Here is a 17,366-nt window from a genome sequence, read left to right as displayed (position 1 = left end):
TATCATCTTAATACAGAGAGAACATTTGTACTTATTTTTCTTTCTTTTTATATAAAGCTTTCTTTTAAGACCTGTTGGAGTTTTTCTTTACTTCAGGGAAATTGAGTCTGTACTCACCAGGGAATTGGTGGGAGGAAGGAATCGGAGAGATCTGTGTGTTGGATTGCTAGCCTGATTTTTGCATTCCCTCTGGGGGGAATAGGAAAGTACTTTTTGTTTCCAGGATTGGGAACAGAGAGGGAGATTCACTCTGTTTGGGTTCACAGAGCTTGTGTCTGTGTATCTCTCCAGGAGCACCTGGAGGGGGGAAGGGAAAAAGGATTATTTCCCTTTGTTGTGAGACTCAAGGGATTTGGGTCTTGGGGTCCCCAGGGAAGGTTTTTCAGGGGGACCAGAGTGCCCCAAAACACTCTAATTTTTTGGGTGGTGGCAGCAAGTACCAGGTCCAAGCTGGTAACTAAGCTTGGAGGTTTTCATGCTAACCCCCATATCTTGGACGCTAAGGTCCAAATCTGGGACTAAGGTTATTACAGTAGCCTCTTCCCACACCCAAGCTAAAAAAAGTGGAATTCTATGTAAAGTATAGCACAGTAAGTATTGTGCTGTTTCATTAAATGTTTTTTAAGAAGAGGGATGAAGTTTTTGGATGGGTATGTGCTATTTTTCCTTTCCATTTAAGCCATTAGAAGAGCGTGAAACTTAATTACAGCAGACTTTCAGTGGTAGATAAGGGTTGAAATCCAGGTGTCTTAAACTTTCTTATACTGTGGACCATATTTTACAAGAAGATTGTCTCATGGTCCTTTTCCTCTCCCATTCATGAACACACAGACCATGTGTCCCCATCACAATCACAGTTTGCAGTCAAATAACAGCTCTGTAGCAATTACTGCAATTTCTCTTATGGAAAAATGTGTTAGGAAAGTATATATGAAATTTTTGGATGTCTTTTATACAATAAGGGATAATTCTTGTTTTCTCAGTTCTTCGTATGTAACAGTGAGCACCTGCTAGAGGCAAATAGGCTGTCTCTGTTTCAAGCTGTTTTTTCAGGCCTTTGGGCGCCTCTTCACAGTGAAAAGCCTGATCAACTGTAGAAATAGCTGGAAATTAGGAGGAGTAGTCAGCAGACCATAGTTTGGATTGTCCACTTGTTTCAAACGTGATAATTCGATAAACAGAACTTTAAAATATATGGTATATAGTAATTATTTAGGGCTCTGTTTACACCACTGAGCCCTCCACATGAGACATCTAGGACAAAAAATAGGCCTTGCTGTAGAGATGATAGGGATGAGACTTTATCCACTCTGTTAACACTTCGTGTGTTTTGTTAAAGGCGCTTCCATAATAGCATTTAAAAAATTTTGAAATTCATTCACATCAAAACTGGATCAGCCACAGCATACTCCCATACCCATAAGTACTGTGTGTAGTCTGTAAACAAAAAAAATGTAAGCATTCTTAATAATCATGCCCTCACTATTTATTATTATTGTTGTATTATTTTAGTAATTATTAAATACTTATCTATTATCATAAATTTACTATGCAGTTTATGAGTGCCGAAAGGTATGCTCTGCATCCCAAAGAGCTTACACTCAAAAGGGACACAGTATGAAGAACAACACATATTTAGGAAAGGGAGCATTTAAATGTTGTTTGAGAACAGAAGATGATAAGAGAGAGAACACTTAGAGAATAATCAGAAGGGGACTATTTTAGACATAAGCTGAGAGTGGGAGAACGACATGGAGTAGACTATGAAAGGATTAGGGAGAGTGTAAGGAGGCAGAGGAGGAAATGAAAGCTGAGATTTAGGTGGGACAAGATCACATATAGAGGCTTGAAGATGAAGCCAATCAAGAAACATAAGGAGAACTGACAGAGTTGTAGAATAGAAAGAGAATTTTGAATAGAGTGAAATGAGGAGAGCTGAGCAGTGCGGAAAACCAGAGAGAAGGTTATTATAAGTGAGGTTAGTAGCACTGCCTATTATTAAGGCTGTCTTAACACCTCCCCTTATAAGACCCTGTTTTCAATTGCTTTTAAATTTGCCAAACTTTAATCATTTTAGGCTGAAGTTTTCTATGCTGAGTGGCTTAAATGGTTAACTGATACTCAATTCAGAAGTAGTTTGGACTCTGGCTACCTGAAAAACTCTCTTTTCCTGCATGACACATTGACAGTTGTGATTAGACACACAGGCCTTTGGTTTAAGCAAGAGAGGGCTAACAGAGATATGTCCTTCTGACTTTCTCCCTTGATTAGATGGACCCTGTGTTGGATCACCTTTCAGGCTTTCCTGGGCAATCATCTCATTTCTCAGGCTTTTCCGGAGGTTGTAGTTATTAAAGCTAGAGGTGAGGAAGAGGAGAGTAGTTTCTTTGCATGGGGTGGGAACTGTTCTGAGTATTTTGTCCTGTTCAGTCTCCAAATGTGTAGCCAAAACAAAAACCTTTCCCAAATTTCCCCTCACTATTTTTAAGCTAAAATTCTGTAAAACTTTCTAGTGGTCTTAGCAATGACAAAGAAAGGTAAATTTTTTCTAAGGTTTAAGGGGCAAACCTCACATCATCAAAATTCCCTTTTACCTGAACAGTCTGAACAGCAGTATTCCTGATACAAAGTGATAAACTCATCCTCCATTGTAACTGCACCTATAGCAGAGTGCTGTGTACTCCCTCTTGCACATCATTCTGCACCATTTCTGCAGCAAATTGGAAACTGAGGCTGCCAGAGATGTATAAAGATTATAACTGAAAACTTTGGTTGTGACTTCCATGAATTTCAGGGGGTTGCTTAAATTTACCATAAAATCCAGTGCTGCTGGTAGCAGGGCACGCCTTCGCTCCTGTCTTATTGCCACAGATTCCAGTAGTTGTGCATTCATAGAGCCATTTATTTGAGTTCCCTTCACCAACACCACTACAGTACCTGTACAAGAGTCTATTTACAACATCCCTTGTGCTTCCATCTCCCTTCTCAAAACCTGACAGGAACAAAGGTCTCCCTTCGAGGCCTCTGTGAGACTGGGCTCAGGAAGCCCTGTTCCTCTTTCTCCCCTGGCATGCCCTTCCTTTGTTTCTTTGTCCATCTGAACTGATTGGCCAGCCCAATTATCTAATTACCTCAGTTGGCTTTCTCCAGAGGAACTAACTGGTGTCTGAGTGGTCAGAATGCAGGCTTACCTGTTCATTCCCTGCTTTCCAAGGGCTCCGATATGACCAGAAGCTATGTTATCTCCATCCAAGGAGTTTTCCTTTAGACCTCTACCAGCTGCCAGTCTTCTACCTGGACCTTCTCTGGACCTAGAAGCTGGCTTTGGCGACCAGGTCTGTGGCTGCTGCCAAGGGGGCAGATCTCCTCAGGGAGCCCCTGCTATACAACCCTCAGCTTGGTGTGCAGAGTCCCCCACGGTGCACCAGAATTTGGTCCTGATAGGCATCACCAGAATCAGAGACCACCTGGACTACAGCCAGAGGGAGTGGGTGGATCCCCTGGTGCTCAGCCTGCTTGTGAGACTCTCCACCTCTCCTACTTCCCAGCATGTACTCCAAGAAGTGCAGGCAGCCTTATCGCCTGCCTCTCAGGCTTTCCTTGAGCAGGTCCTGTGGGAGGGTACTCCCCACTCACCCCTGGCCATCTGAACCTTGTTATTGGGACCCCTGCCCCATGAGCCACCCCAGGCTCCTCCCTTCTGCAACCCGAGCTGGCTGCGCGATCTGCAGCAAGTTCATTTCCGAACCACACCCAGGATATCTATACAAGTTTGCGCTCCATACCTTTCACTTCCTCACCATCGTGTCCTGTCCTGACTCCAAGTGGCGGGCTCTCCTACCATCTGTGGAGGGTGAGGAACCCCAGTGGGCCAGCCTGTATTCCACCTTGACCCCAGCCCCCGGCCTGCCAAGGATATTAGTTGGTGGCTCCTTCATGCATCTGTGAACACAGGTGTGTACTTGGCGCGGTTCACCCCCTTCCCCAATAGGTGCCCCTTCTGTTGGATGACGGAGATCCTGGCAAACATCTATCTCAAGTGTTTCAGGTTGCATCCCCTTTTCCTGCTCCTCCAGAACCTTCTCCCCAGGGTCTGACCGCACTTTTCCCTACATCTCCTGATTTATTCACACCCTGTCCATGGCCCCACAGAGTCATGAGACCTCCTCATCAGCCTCCTCCTGGCGCTAGCCAAAGTGTCCATCTGTAAAATCAGGAGGAGGATGCTGGATGAGGAGATGTTCTACGACTGTGGGACAATTTCTGTTCCTCTCTCTGATCATGCATCCAGACAGAGTTCCTTTAGGCCGCGTCCACTGGCTCCCTACACACCTTTGAGAAGCAGTGGCACAGTCCGGCATTGTCTGCTCAGTGTCTCCTTCCAGTTCCTTGTTTGTGGCCCTCTGACCTCACTCCTGTTCCTGTTTTGTTTTTTTTATTAGTTGTCCTCTGAAATTATTTGAGTCCTGGGTTTATTCACTCTTTCCCCTAGCCTGCTTGTGCCTGCCCACCCCCCAGGAACTCGGTAGGTGTTCATTCCCTGTATTCTGCCACAGCAAACAGGGAATTGTGCTGCAAAGTTTAGAGCTGTTGCGGAGCTGTGAAGGACAGATATGAAATGGAGTAAGCAGTAAGGAGATAGTGGAAACTGACCTGGAGGTGTATGAGAATGGGCATAGGCACTTGAGGAGAGCACGGATTGGGAGTGGAAATGTTAGATATCAGGAGAAGAGTAGAAGCAGTTGTGGGGAGAGGATCAGGATGGGACCAAGCAGTTAGGAGGGGAAGTAGAAGCAGCAGAAGCAGTTGGACCAAGCATGGGGGGAATGATTGGGAGGTAGCAGCTGTACTTCTTCCTTGTCCTGGACTGTGGAAAAAGCAATTGGGCTTCTTTTTGTTTCCCTAGCACTTTAGCATGGGATGTTCTGTTTTTGGCTGAGACAAACTTATCTATCAAGTGAACCGAAAAGTTTTCTTATTGACTTGGTTTCATACATAAATATTTTTCCCCTTGGTGCAGCCTCTAAGAGCTACTGAGAATGTTAGGCTGTCAGTTTTCCCCAGTTCATTTGGCCTTTTGTTTTGTGTTCCTGTGATCTATTTTCTGTCAAGTGAAATTTACACATACTCTGTCTGACAGGAACACTTAGCCACAAGGATTTCCTAAGGAGAAACTTCCTCATGCGGTGGGTGAGGATTGTTCATTTTTCTTTTGGTCATGATGGAATTTCCAAACTCTACTAGCTACAGTGGAACCTCGCTGATCTGTCAGCCTCACTGGCTCTGCCTCAGCATAGCAGCAGAACTTTCCTGATATGTGTTGAAATGGACTGCAAACCAGAAAATCATTTTCAGTGCAGATTTGCTGGTTTCCAGTTTGCAAAGGTGCGGTTCAATAAGGTTCAAATGTATATTAAATGAAAACTTCTAGAAGGAAGGAAGGAAGACCCTTCTCTATAATATTTGCAGTTGTGTTACTTAGGCTTCAGAAATATTACTATCTTCTTTAATTCTCTAAGAGTATGTCTTCACTACTCGCCGTATTGGCGGGTAGCAATCGATTGCTCGGGGATTGATATATCGCGTCTCATCTAGACGCGATATATCGATCCCCGAACGCGGTTATATCGATTTCGTAACTCCACCAACCCAAACGGAGTTGCGAAATCGACGGGGGAGCCGCGGACATCGATCCCGTGCCGTGAGGATGGTGAGTAATTCGATCTTAGATACTTCGACTTCAGCTACGTTATTCACGTATTTTCAGTTCAAGACTGGGTTGTCGAAATAGTGCTAAGTATCCCAGAGAGTTTAATTGGAAAAGAAGCCACTGTCAGTCAAACAGTTGGAAGAATCACTTTCTTCAGAGAAGAAGAGATTGGGTATCTGACAGGAAAGTCTCGTTTGGAGCCGGAAAGGCATATTTGCCAGCAGTCCCAATCTGTCCAGCACAATCCTGGTTTCCCTCACTCCCCTGGCCAGGGAACAGGAGCTGAAAAATTGTAGCTGAAATTCTCTCCAATAGCTACTAGAATCAATTGTTCTAAGTCTTGAAGCTACCTCTCCTTTGCCTGTTTCTCCCCAGTGTCCATGCAGGTTTCCCATCTTCTTTCTCTAGAGCTGTCTTTCAGAGCCTACGAAGCCTACAGTCTGGGCTTCTCCTGGTTTGTCTAGTTAGAAATATGAGGATTACTCCCAGCTCTCATTTGGGAAATATATGTGGGGCTGGTATGACCGTCTATTCTTAATATTGTCTAACACTTCCCATTTTAAGACCCTGTTTTCAGTTGCTTATAACTTTGCCAAACCTCAACTGTATGGGTTGAAATTTTCCGTGCCAGGTGTCTGCCTCAGGCTAGTTTTTTAAGATTGCAGCCAAAACAGTTTAGTCGTTTCTGACAATGAGGCTAGGGAAAAAAATATGTTGCTTTGTTCACATTAAAAAAAAAATGTGGCATCCTTTAGTTTAACATTTTTTGCATTCCCTGCTTTGGAGCAGGCACTTGATATTTGGCAGAAGGTGGCCTTTATGTTAGGGGACGTTCCTCTCGCTGTCCCAAGGAAAATCTGACCAAATATGGCCAAGCTATAAACCTTAGAAAAAATTGCCATTTGCACATGCTCAGTAGAGACTTCTTAGATTTTAGTAATGAAATTCACCCAAAGATTCCATCCACACTGAGCATGCTCCAGCCTGGACCTGAGCAGGACTTTCTCTGCAATTGAAGGCCTGAGTTGCTGCAGGCGGTGCCAGGTACGGCTGGAACTAAGAACAGGGAGCCTATTTCTTCTGTGCTCTTAGTGACTCCCCCACCCCCAACTGGGCCCAGGCAATAGGAAGGGAGAAGCTACTTGATATGAATTCAGAAAGGACAAGAGCTGGATCTGCTGGATGTGGGGTAAACAGGCAACCAGGGAGTAGGACTGGGACAAGGAGCCTTCTGAGGGAGATTGTGATTGCAGGCTGGTGGTTTGGGGAGAGGGAAACTGGGTCTGGGAGGTGAGGTAAGAGGGAGACTGCACCTGGCTTGGAAGCAGTTTGGGACTGAGTATCTGTGGGGTGGGGGGAACGAGGTGAGGGAGGACGGGAGACGTATCTGAAGAGGAGTGTTGGTGTGGGAGGGGAACTGGAAGAAGCAGGGCATAGAGGCTGGGATATGGAGCCAGTGGGAGAGGGGACTTTGATTGGATGGAGAGCCTGGGGAGGAAGATTGGAACTGGGATCCTGCAGGGACAGGCAGTGTGGGTGGGAGGGCAACTGGAAGTTGGAGGAAGAGGAAACAGATTGGCTGGGTCTGGCTGGGCAAGGGGATGGGGGAAGAGAGGAGAAAGAGAGAGACTGGGAGTCTGGGTGTAACTTGGGACTAGGACAGTGATCCTGGGTGGGAGAGACTAAAACTGCCCGGCAAGAAACTGCCTAGTGGAAAGTGAAACTGTCAAAAACATTCCAGGAGAGCTGGTGGGGCTGAGTGCCATGACTCTGCCTCAGTAGCTTCCAGCCTACTCCCTCAACTGCAGGACCGGAGATACTGGGCATCTCTACTCTCTGTCGCTGTGACCCCAGATGTGGGTATGCTGAGCACCCTGGCTTTCCGCCTCTCCAGCCAGGCTGGAAGTCTCTTGTCTGTTGCACTTGCTGCCTGAAATTGGCCAGCACCTTCAGGCCAAGCAGCCAGGAAGCTGAAATACTCTGTTTTGATTCTCCCAAAACAATTTTTTCTCCAAAACCCCCATCCTGCTAAAGACAATTTTATTTTTTGCATTTTCATCCTGGTTTGTGACAAAAAACTGTTCAAAAAAGCAAAATTTTTCACAAGAAGAGATTTACGTTTTCCAGCCTGCTCTAGCTCCAGTTGTATTATGAAAGAGGCAGAGGATTACACAAAGAGAAAGAATGGTCTCATTATTAAGACAGTCAAATGCTACCCTGCAGAGTTGGATTCTATCTCTTGACAGTGCCACAGAGTTCCTTTGTGGTGCTGGGCAAGTCACTTAAACCCAACTTTTCAGAGATGCTTATTAATTGTGTAGTCCTCATTTTATAGGTGTTCAGTTTGAGACCCTAATTAGCAGAAGTCACAGCTGCAGCTGAAGTCAGTGAGAATTAAATTGCTGTATAATTCTAAGTACTCTGAAAAAAATCAGGTCTTAGTTGTCTCAACTTGGGCACCCAAAATTAGTGGAAACTTTTTACTTTAATCTCTCTGTGCCTCAGTTCCCCATCCAAATGGAATTAATACCCCCAACCCCTTGTTTCACAGAGGTTTTGTGAAGATAATTGATATCTGTGAAGCACTCACTATAATGATGAGCACCACAGAAAAGCTCACATGGAAATTAATCTGTCTTCAGAGTTTGAATAGTTTGCAGTAAATAAGGGCTAGGGGCCCACATTTAACAACCAGAATAAAACAAAATATTGAATACCTGCTCATTAAGAGAGCAGTGCTATTCTGTACAGTATATGAGGCAGGGATCCTATGGAAATAATGGTATGTGATCATGTAATGAAAGACTTTCATAATGCATGCACATTAATGCAACGTTAATTCTGGCAGTTCCGAACTTTTGAATGCTTGACCATTCCACCTTAATAATGTTATTTTAAAATAGTGATTTTGTGTGTGTTATGTTTTTTATTCTTTGTTTTGAGAAGGAATCCTTAAAAATGAAGAACAATGTGAACTGATCCCTAGACTTGAAAATTTATCGCTGATTTTTCCTAACCATGGCTACAGGTCCTTCAGTGTTCGAGTGCATCCCAAATTGGTTTGCAGCTGTGGTGCGCAGAGCTGCTTAGGCTGCTGCTGCTAACTGTGCTAAGGCTGCCTCAAGATCTCTTCAAGTCAGCTGCTAGCATCTTAGCAGCCAGTGTGACCTCTTCCCACTAAGAGAAACTGGGTAGCATGAGTGGCGGAGTAGTCTTGTGAATGAAGCAAAGGACTGAAAACTAGAGAATCCCATGCTCTGGCACTGACTCCAGTGACTGAGTGATTTAACTTTTCTCAGTTAGTCCAGCTATAAAATAAGGCCAATAATTTTGCTATTCTTTCCCGTGTCTCCTTTGGTTCCCCATCCCTACTTATCTCTCTTTTTCATGGTGGAAGTTGCATTGATGAGTCCAATAAAGCAGCAATATATTGACTCCCTTGCTAGTAGTGCACTTTCAGGAAGGAGGAAGAAGAGCTTCACATCTGAGCCCAGGGCAGTACTTCCTCCTCCCTGGCAGGCAGGCTGCTCTAGTGCCACATGAAGCAACCAGCAAGCAAGGTAGATAACTTGTAATGAGAGTTACTGCAGGAGTATTTTGTAATTAAGAAGAGGTTCGTTATATTTGAAACTGCAGATTGTATTTGCTTTTGTGCTGCATATGAACTGAAAATCTGGCTCAGGGAGTTTTCTAACTGTTAAAATTATTAATGCCTGTATTTTCTTGTCCTCTTTCAGGAGAGAAACCATTCAGATGTGATGAGTGTAATTTCGCTTCCACAACACAGTCACATCTGACACGACATAAGCGTGTCCATACTGGTGAAAAACCCTACAGATGTCCCTGGTGTGACTACAGGTAAACAAGTTATTAATAATAAAGTGATGAAAGACGTTAAGGTGATCTGATGAAGTTCATTTGATGTCACCAGTGAAAATATATTGCCATTAAAATTCCATCAGTGCAGCAGTAATCGCATATTAAATTAGGAGGTAACTTAAAAATTAGTCTCATAGTACTGAGATATTATTTTAGGAAGAAAAACAAATGATGGGAAACGTTTTAGTGGTAAAACTATAATGCTAATACAGAGTGTTGGTTTCACAGCTGCTCTGGTGTCTTTTAGAATTCTCCATGGTGAGGCTACTTATCTGCATTGCCTTTTCAAATCAACTCTGCTTTTGAAATTTTTCTCGGTTGAGTTGCAGCCATTCCACCAAGAAAGAAAAGCTTCCCCAAAAGGCTTAGCAGCCTGAGCACCCATCAAATACATATTAAAAGTGGAAGCAACTGGAGTTAGTTAAAGTTAAAGTTTCTGCTACTGTTTTTCCTCTGGCCAGGCTAGTTGATCAGGCAAGGTTGGAAGAAGAGCATTCTGTGAGGCAAAATATCATAAGATACTGCCCTAAAAGCCATCCTGTTTTGACACTATCATGGCTGCATTGTTAAGCACGCAAAAGCCAAGAAAAGAGAGAAATTAAGGTTATTTGTGCAAGCTTAACTCGACCTCATAAGCTTTATATACATTACAATGCAGTTCTTAATTAAATGGTCATATACTGTTTTTCAAATGCAGTGTAATATATGCTTTCTCTTTGATTGCATTTTTGACATCTTATAGCACTGTGTACTATTCTGTGTACGCTATACAAAGAGTGCACAAAAATCATTCACATGCAGCTTATGAGAATTAACTTTCAAAGTTTTAGAAATGGATAATATATTTGGAAAAGAGTATGTGATCATGTCCGTAAAGGTTATCTCAGTGCATATACACAAGGAGAAAGTTAAACTTGTGAGTGCAATTCTGCAGCATTTCTTGACTTGTGAGCGCTAAGCATACAACCATAATGTTCTTTTAACATAGTTTTTTTTAATAGAATTTCCTAGTGTTTAAATAGAAAAAATATAATAAAGGTTAGACACTTCCAGAGTGCCCTGTCCCACACAGCATGAAGTGGATACTAGGAAGCTCCTGTACTGCATGCATTAGGAGCTATACAGTTTCTGCTTTACAAATGCAAACTAAGGGCACCACTGAAGTAAATTGGAGTCTGTCCAATGACTTCAATGAGCTTTGGATCAGGCAGTGAAGGCAGCGTTTGTGTTGGGCTCTACATCACTGAATGCTCACCTTTGAAGATGCACATAGAAGGTGAGGACTTGCAAGGATTGCAGTGAATATGGCAAGATGTAAAGACTCCTGAGGAATGCTCTCCCATTCCCAATGCACCTCAAAAGGGGCCTCATCTTGCAAACCTTCACTCTCATGAGCAGTCCCTACTCAGAGGAGTAGTCCCATTGGCCTCAACTAGGAAATAAGAAAATGTTTTGGTGGTCTAATGAGATTCATTTGAAATCACCAGTGAAAGGGAGAGCTTCTCGTTGCTCATGTAAGAGTTTGCGGGATTGGGCCCTGGGTGCACAGTGAATGAATGGACAGCTCCTCTAGATCTTTACCTTTTTCACTGCTCATGACACAAAATGCATATCTTACATATTGATTGCAGTGCTGTTGTAGTTGTGTTGGTCCTAGACAAGGTGGGTGACGTAGCATCTTTTATTGGATCAACTTCTGTTGGTGAAAGAGACAAGTTTTCAAGCTACACAGAGCTCTACTTCAGGTTTGGAAAAGGTGCCATGGTGTCTTAAATATTGTGTCCGATAAGATGTGTAGTGAATGAAGCTAAACTGCTGGCCAGGGACAATTTTCTAAATACTCTAGAGATCCCAAAACATAGAAGGTTTTTATAAGTATTCTAGTGTGTTTGTAGTTATTTTCCTAGAGAAGAGACCGAGCAAAGAAAATAACCCAAAATTCATTAGAGTGCATAGAAAACCCTCTGGCAGCCCCCACTTCCTTGTTTATTTGGAAATAATTGTCCCAGGACTATAGTATCTCAGATCTCCTCTGTCACGGCCCCCTTCTGGGCAAGGTGACCGACTCTTTGTCCAGCAGGAGATTCCTTATAAGCACTGGCAGTGATGCAGAAATTAGAGCTGTTGCTGCTGCAGTTGAGAGGCAGAGAGGCACCTTGCAAAGCTGCTGAGGAGCCAGGAGTGGGACCGCTGTGCCTAGAGTTCAGCGTCTCTCTATCTGCCTGCCAGCTTCCACAGTCCTGGGATAATAGCCAAGGTTGTTGGCAGCTTATGTTTTCCTCACTCCATCTTCCTCTTTCCTTTCCTTTCTTTAAAAAAAGTGGCTAACATATTGCCCTCCTCTTAGTTCTCTCACTCGTGTGCTGAGACTCAACATGTGGTGCTCTTCAATTGTAAGCCAACACCTCAGCATGTGTTATTGTAGGTGCCACCCTTTGGAAGAACATGAAATTGAGGCTGTAACTATTTGTAGGCATTAGAGAACTTTTTGCAGTAGTAAACATGTTAATCTTCATGTGTTCTACTCAAACTCTCATGCTGGTAATTATATCCTGTCAGTCTACTCTAAGGCCACGTCCAGACTAGGAATTAAAATCGATTTTAGATACGCAACTTCAGCTACGTGAATAACGTAGCTGAAGTCGAATTTCTAAAATCGAGGTACTCACCAGTCTGGACGGCGCGGCATCGATGTCCGCGGCTCTCCGCGTCGATTCCGGAACTCCGTTCGGATTGATGGAGTTCCGGAATCGATGTAAGCGCGCTCGGGGATCGATACACCGCGTCCAGACTAGACGCGATATATCGATCCCCGAGCAATCGATTTTAACCCGCCGATGCCGCGGGTTAGTCTGGACGAGGGCTAAGTTCCCCCAGAACAAGTGGTTAGGTCGTTGCTGGACTTCCTTAAATACTATTTTGTGGTAACTCTTGGCAAATGCAGACTTTTTAATTGTAATCACTTTCATTTCAATGAGAGGAGTATTCTTTAGTTTGTGTGTAGAAATACAGTAATGTTGCTTGCACTCTTTTACATCTGCTTTCAGAGGTGAATTACATGATCTCTGCATGCATTCCATAAGAGGCAAGCTGGGTGAGGTAATATCTTTTATTGGACCAACTTCTGCTGGGGAAAGAGACCCGGTTTTAAGCTCAACAGAGCTCATCTTCTCTAAGGCAGTTTGAGAAGCTTTAAGATGAAAGGATGTTAATAAAAGAATAAATATGAATTTAGAAACTCTTGTGATTTAAATGTGGATTGTTTTGCAACTATATAAGCACATATCGCTTGTCTTTTTTATTAGCAACAGAGACTAAAGTGGAATAGACTATAAGACATCTAGGGGAAAAGATTGGTTTGGGCTGGATAGACTAAAAAGGAGAAAATATTCTCAATAACTCACAGTCAGCAGGGAAATTCCTTCCTTAACTAGGGAAAGGCTTGAATGACTGTGGTGTGCCCAAGTGAATAATAAACTACTTTCAGAATTTTATCACACAAATTATATATTTCGTAATGAAATCTATATTCCCAGAAAGAAAACAAGTGTTGCATTGGATTGTATATACTTGATTGATTTGTTTATATAAGCTATGTTTATGACTGTAGCTCCAAAATTGTGCAGTATTTTATCTTACATTGGGAGTCATTTGCATTTTGACCTTGTAATATTTACTTTTAGACTTCTAAATTCATAATGCAAAAATACATTACCTCAGTGGCAAAGAAATTATCTTCTAATTTTATGTATCCAGCAATAGTGTGAATAATTATTATTTATGAAATAAGAAAAAATCTTAAAATATGAACAATTCTCATTTGGATGTGTTTCAAAAAAGAGATATAATTGGTCTTTTCAGCCTGGATCTATTTTTCAAGTTTGCACTATTAATTTAGCCAATGACTCCTTCAGTCTATTTAAATGTAAATATATATGCTTTTCTCTGCATTTATGATCTCAATTCACAATATGTCTTTTCCATTATTAAATCAATATACTCCATTATACAAAAAAGTTATTCATTCTTAATTAATGTTCACCATAATTTTATAGTACAGAATTGGTCTTATAGGGCCCTCTTCCTCTATTACTTCTGCAATCGTTATCCTAGATTTCTGTGTCATTTAAGAGAAAAGTGTTATGTGGCTAAACTTTTTTAATTGCATGACATTGGAGTTCTACTGACAAAAAAATTATTTGCATTTTCTGTGTGGCACAGTGAAAAATAAGGAGTCTTGGAACTTGCTGAAACAGGTCTATGTCCGTAAACTTTGAATAGTAGATTTGGGAGGCTACTTGTGGTTATCCAGATTTGAACCATTTGGCTTAAGTCTGAGCCCATTAGAACTTACTGTTTCCTATAACTATCACCATTTCTTAGACATATAATAATATCCATTCACTGTAGAAGAACATGTATATCTTAATACAAAATAGATTCAAGTTAATTTGTCATTGATCATATAAGGCCCGATCCTGCTTTTCTAGCACACGATTGAAGTCTATAGGAATTTAGAGAGCTTGAGAAATGTAGGATTAGTCTTATGATGTGTTTACCACACATTGCCATAACTTACTGTGACCATGAGATCTCATGACAGGTTTAACATTAACTTACTGTATGTCACCACTGTTCTTTAATTAAAGAAAATGACATTTATTCCTCTGGGGCCCCACTGAACAGTTTACAATCCACTCTTCATTTTACACACACTACTCAGGAAAAAATGGAAGGCAGCATCCAGAGGGTTGACAAAATGTTCTTTGAGACTTTTTACAAGCTTTACAAAATAAACAGCCAGACCAGCAAAACAGCATTAATTCCATAAATGCACCATTCTGAAAAATACATCACTTGTGAAGGTTGTGTTACAAGAATCAGGATAAATAGCATGCATATTTAATATAATTATGTAAACTAAAATAAATATTTTACATTTATGATGCATAATAAAATAATTAGACAACACTCTGTAAGGGATTATTGAATCTGAAATTCCAACTGCAGAAGGATTCATTGTGTAGTTTCAGCAGCAACAGCATCCTGAGTTAGGACGAGTGACTCTATAGGGGCTACTTTTCTTTCTTTCCTTTTTTTCTTTCTTTTTTTTTTTTTTTTTTTTTGGACAGCGTCCCTAGGGAGTTCCCATTTCCTTTTGACTTATTGTCTATGTTCATAAGTTGTAAAATAAGGACTTATTAACACACTCCAGGATTTGCACCCAAGTCATAAAAATGTGCAAAGTAAGTGTTTTACATGTACTATAGTTACCTTTAATAACCTTTCAGCCACCTTGATACTATTACCTCAACATTTGTTGTACACCTTGGCTATAATAAGAATAGCAAAGGAGTATTGCAGATTCTGAGATAACAGTATTTAGTTATCTAAGGCCAAAATGGAAAGTGTGTAAGGCCCATCTCTAGAATGAAATGGTAGAATGCAGTGGTTGTCATTAAAAATTCACCATTTACATATAGTTGGTCCGTGGTGATATTTAAAATGCCATGCTGTTTCCCTGTACTTATAGCAGGAAACACTTGTGTGATACCACTATGGCTAGCTGTAGGTTGATATTGACTTTCAATGGCAGCTACTCTATGTGTTAGGCAAAACCACACATTTCCATATTAAAAGGGCGGGTTAGGGCAAACTGTACCTATTCTGGTAGGGGTAATAAGATATGTGCATAATAGACCAATTGTGGCCTTCAGCAAGATATGGAGAGCCTTCAGCTCCCACTGAAGTCACTACAAGGAGCTGTGTGTGCTCAGAATCTTGTAGGAACGGGCTTATAAAGAACAGATGCGAATAGAAGCTTTAGAGGGAAATTCTGTGAGTATGTGTGCTTGGGTTCCCGGCACAGGCATCTCAAAACAGTTTCTAAGCCCTTAGTGTTTTTTAAATTTTCAGATAAAATGCTCAGTAACATTTGTACAACATCTAGATTTTAAAAATAATGTTTGCATAACATTTAAGCATAATCCAAAAATGCAATGTAAGTTATTCTAATGAATGCATAGGTAGCATTTTAAAATAATAGTGAATATGGTTTCTTCTTTAATACTATTGCTAGACATGTACGTGTGTTTGTGTTTACTTAAACTATTGCTGATATTTCATGCGTTGACTTAGAATAAAAATGTGAAACATGACAGGCCAAACTACTGATAGGCTATCATGCTAACTGGTAGACTTGACTTCAGAAGTATATTTTAGAGCCTATGAGCTAGTGGAATCTGAGTGTGTTAAAGTGCCATTGTCCAGAGCACTGTCCCTTAGTAAATTTTGACAGTGCAGGGTGTCACTCAGGTGTCTGGGAGCAAAGGGTCAGATTCCCATCATGCAAGCATCTCCATTCCATAATTTTCATGTCTTTTAAAAAAATCCTGCAAAACCATTCGCTACTTCCTGCTGTCCATCTCAGACAGAAGCATGGAACCCACACAGGTCTGCACTATAGTCATGAACATTGCAAACAAAGGACAAACAACCCTCCGGTATTTGCAGAGCCACAGGACAAACTACGACAATGAGGGACATGAGGATTTCATAGAGGAGAGATTGTGAAAACCAATTCAAGTTAGTTGGTAATGTTCATGGAGCAGCTGCAGATGGTGGAGCACTGTTTCTGGGACTGAGAAATGAGCAGTGATTGGTAGGATGGCATAGTAATTCAGTTTTGTGACTATGAATAGCGGTTGCAGAACTTTCAGATGTGCAAAACCACATAGTGGATCTATGTGCTGAGCTTGCAGTACAGGGACATCAAAATGTATCCCTCGAGCACAGGGACACCAAAGGAGAGCTAAACTGACAGTTAAGAAGTGAGTGGTGATAGCTCTGTGGAAACTTTCAATGCTAGATTGCTACCACTCAGTGGGAAATCATTTTAGAGGTGGAAAATCCATAGCGAGGGGTCTTCTGCTATGCAGGACGGTGACTCTCAGCGTTATGCAGGACATAGTTGATGGATTTTGCAGAACTGGGGTTCTGAAACTGCAGTTGTCAAGAGATTGTATGCAAATCCCTATTCTGGCAGCAGCCCACCCCATCACAGAGTACCTAAACAAAAAAGACTGCATTTCTATGGTCATGCAAGCATTGGTGTATCACCAGGAACACTTCAGCAACATCAACATTGGCTGGTCAGGGAAAATGTTTGATGCTTGCATCTTTAAGAACACAGGACTATTCACAAATCTGCAAGCTGAGACATTCTTTCCTTACTGGTGGAAATGCCAGTAATGCCTACTCCTTACTTCTTTGGCTCATGCAGCCGTACTCCGAAGCTAACTACAGGGGAATGAAAAGCAGATCATGACTTACCTCTGTTTGTTGTACCACTCCCTCTTCTAGTACAAGTAAATTAATGAAGAGTTGATACTTGTATCTTGCTATGTTGGGGTCAGGCACCATCTGTACATTTAAACACTGTAATGGGAAATGCATTCACACACTTAATCCTAGATTCCTTCCCCTGCATTGGGCTCACCCGTGCTAAAATGACAGGACTGACTAGACTGCAGTGGAGTTCCAAATACTTTCTGGTTCGCAGCATAGCCAGACCCTCCATTGCGTGTCCCACAGCCTCCTTCCTCCTGCTCCTCTCACTTCATGACAGGAGTCCATGTCTCAACCACCTTGGAAGTATCTGGGGTACTCTGGGGTGCTGCCTGGGTCTTTGCCAAGTATGGCATGCAGCTTGTTATAAAAGCAGCAGCTCTGTGGCTTGGCACTAGATCAACTATTGGCCTCCCTGGCCTTGTATGCC

General features: G+C 42.0%; 1 protein-coding gene across 4 annotated transcripts in view; it reads left to right on the top strand.

Moving 5' to 3' along the window:
• Nucleotides 1-17,366, top strand: part of ZNF407 (zinc finger protein 407) — a 481,488-nt gene that overhangs the window by 299,723 nt on the left and 164,399 nt on the right. For all 4 annotated transcript variants that reach the window (XM_050941753.1, XM_050941754.1, XM_050941756.1 and 1 more), the window contains exon 7: nucleotides 9,448-9,568. In XM_050941753.1, coding sequence (XP_050797710.1) covers nucleotides 9,448-9,568 — 121 coding nt within the window. The remainder of the gene's footprint in view (nucleotides 1-9,447; nucleotides 9,569-17,366) is intronic.

Source organism: Gopherus flavomarginatus, chromosome 2, assembly GCF_025201925.1.
Source record: "Gopherus flavomarginatus isolate rGopFla2 chromosome 2, rGopFla2.mat.asm, whole genome shotgun sequence".
Lineage (NCBI taxonomy): Eukaryota > Metazoa > Chordata > Testudines > Testudinidae > Gopherus > Gopherus flavomarginatus.
The sequence above is the reverse complement of the archived record's forward strand: the minus strand, read 5'-3'. Positions and strand labels throughout refer to the sequence as shown.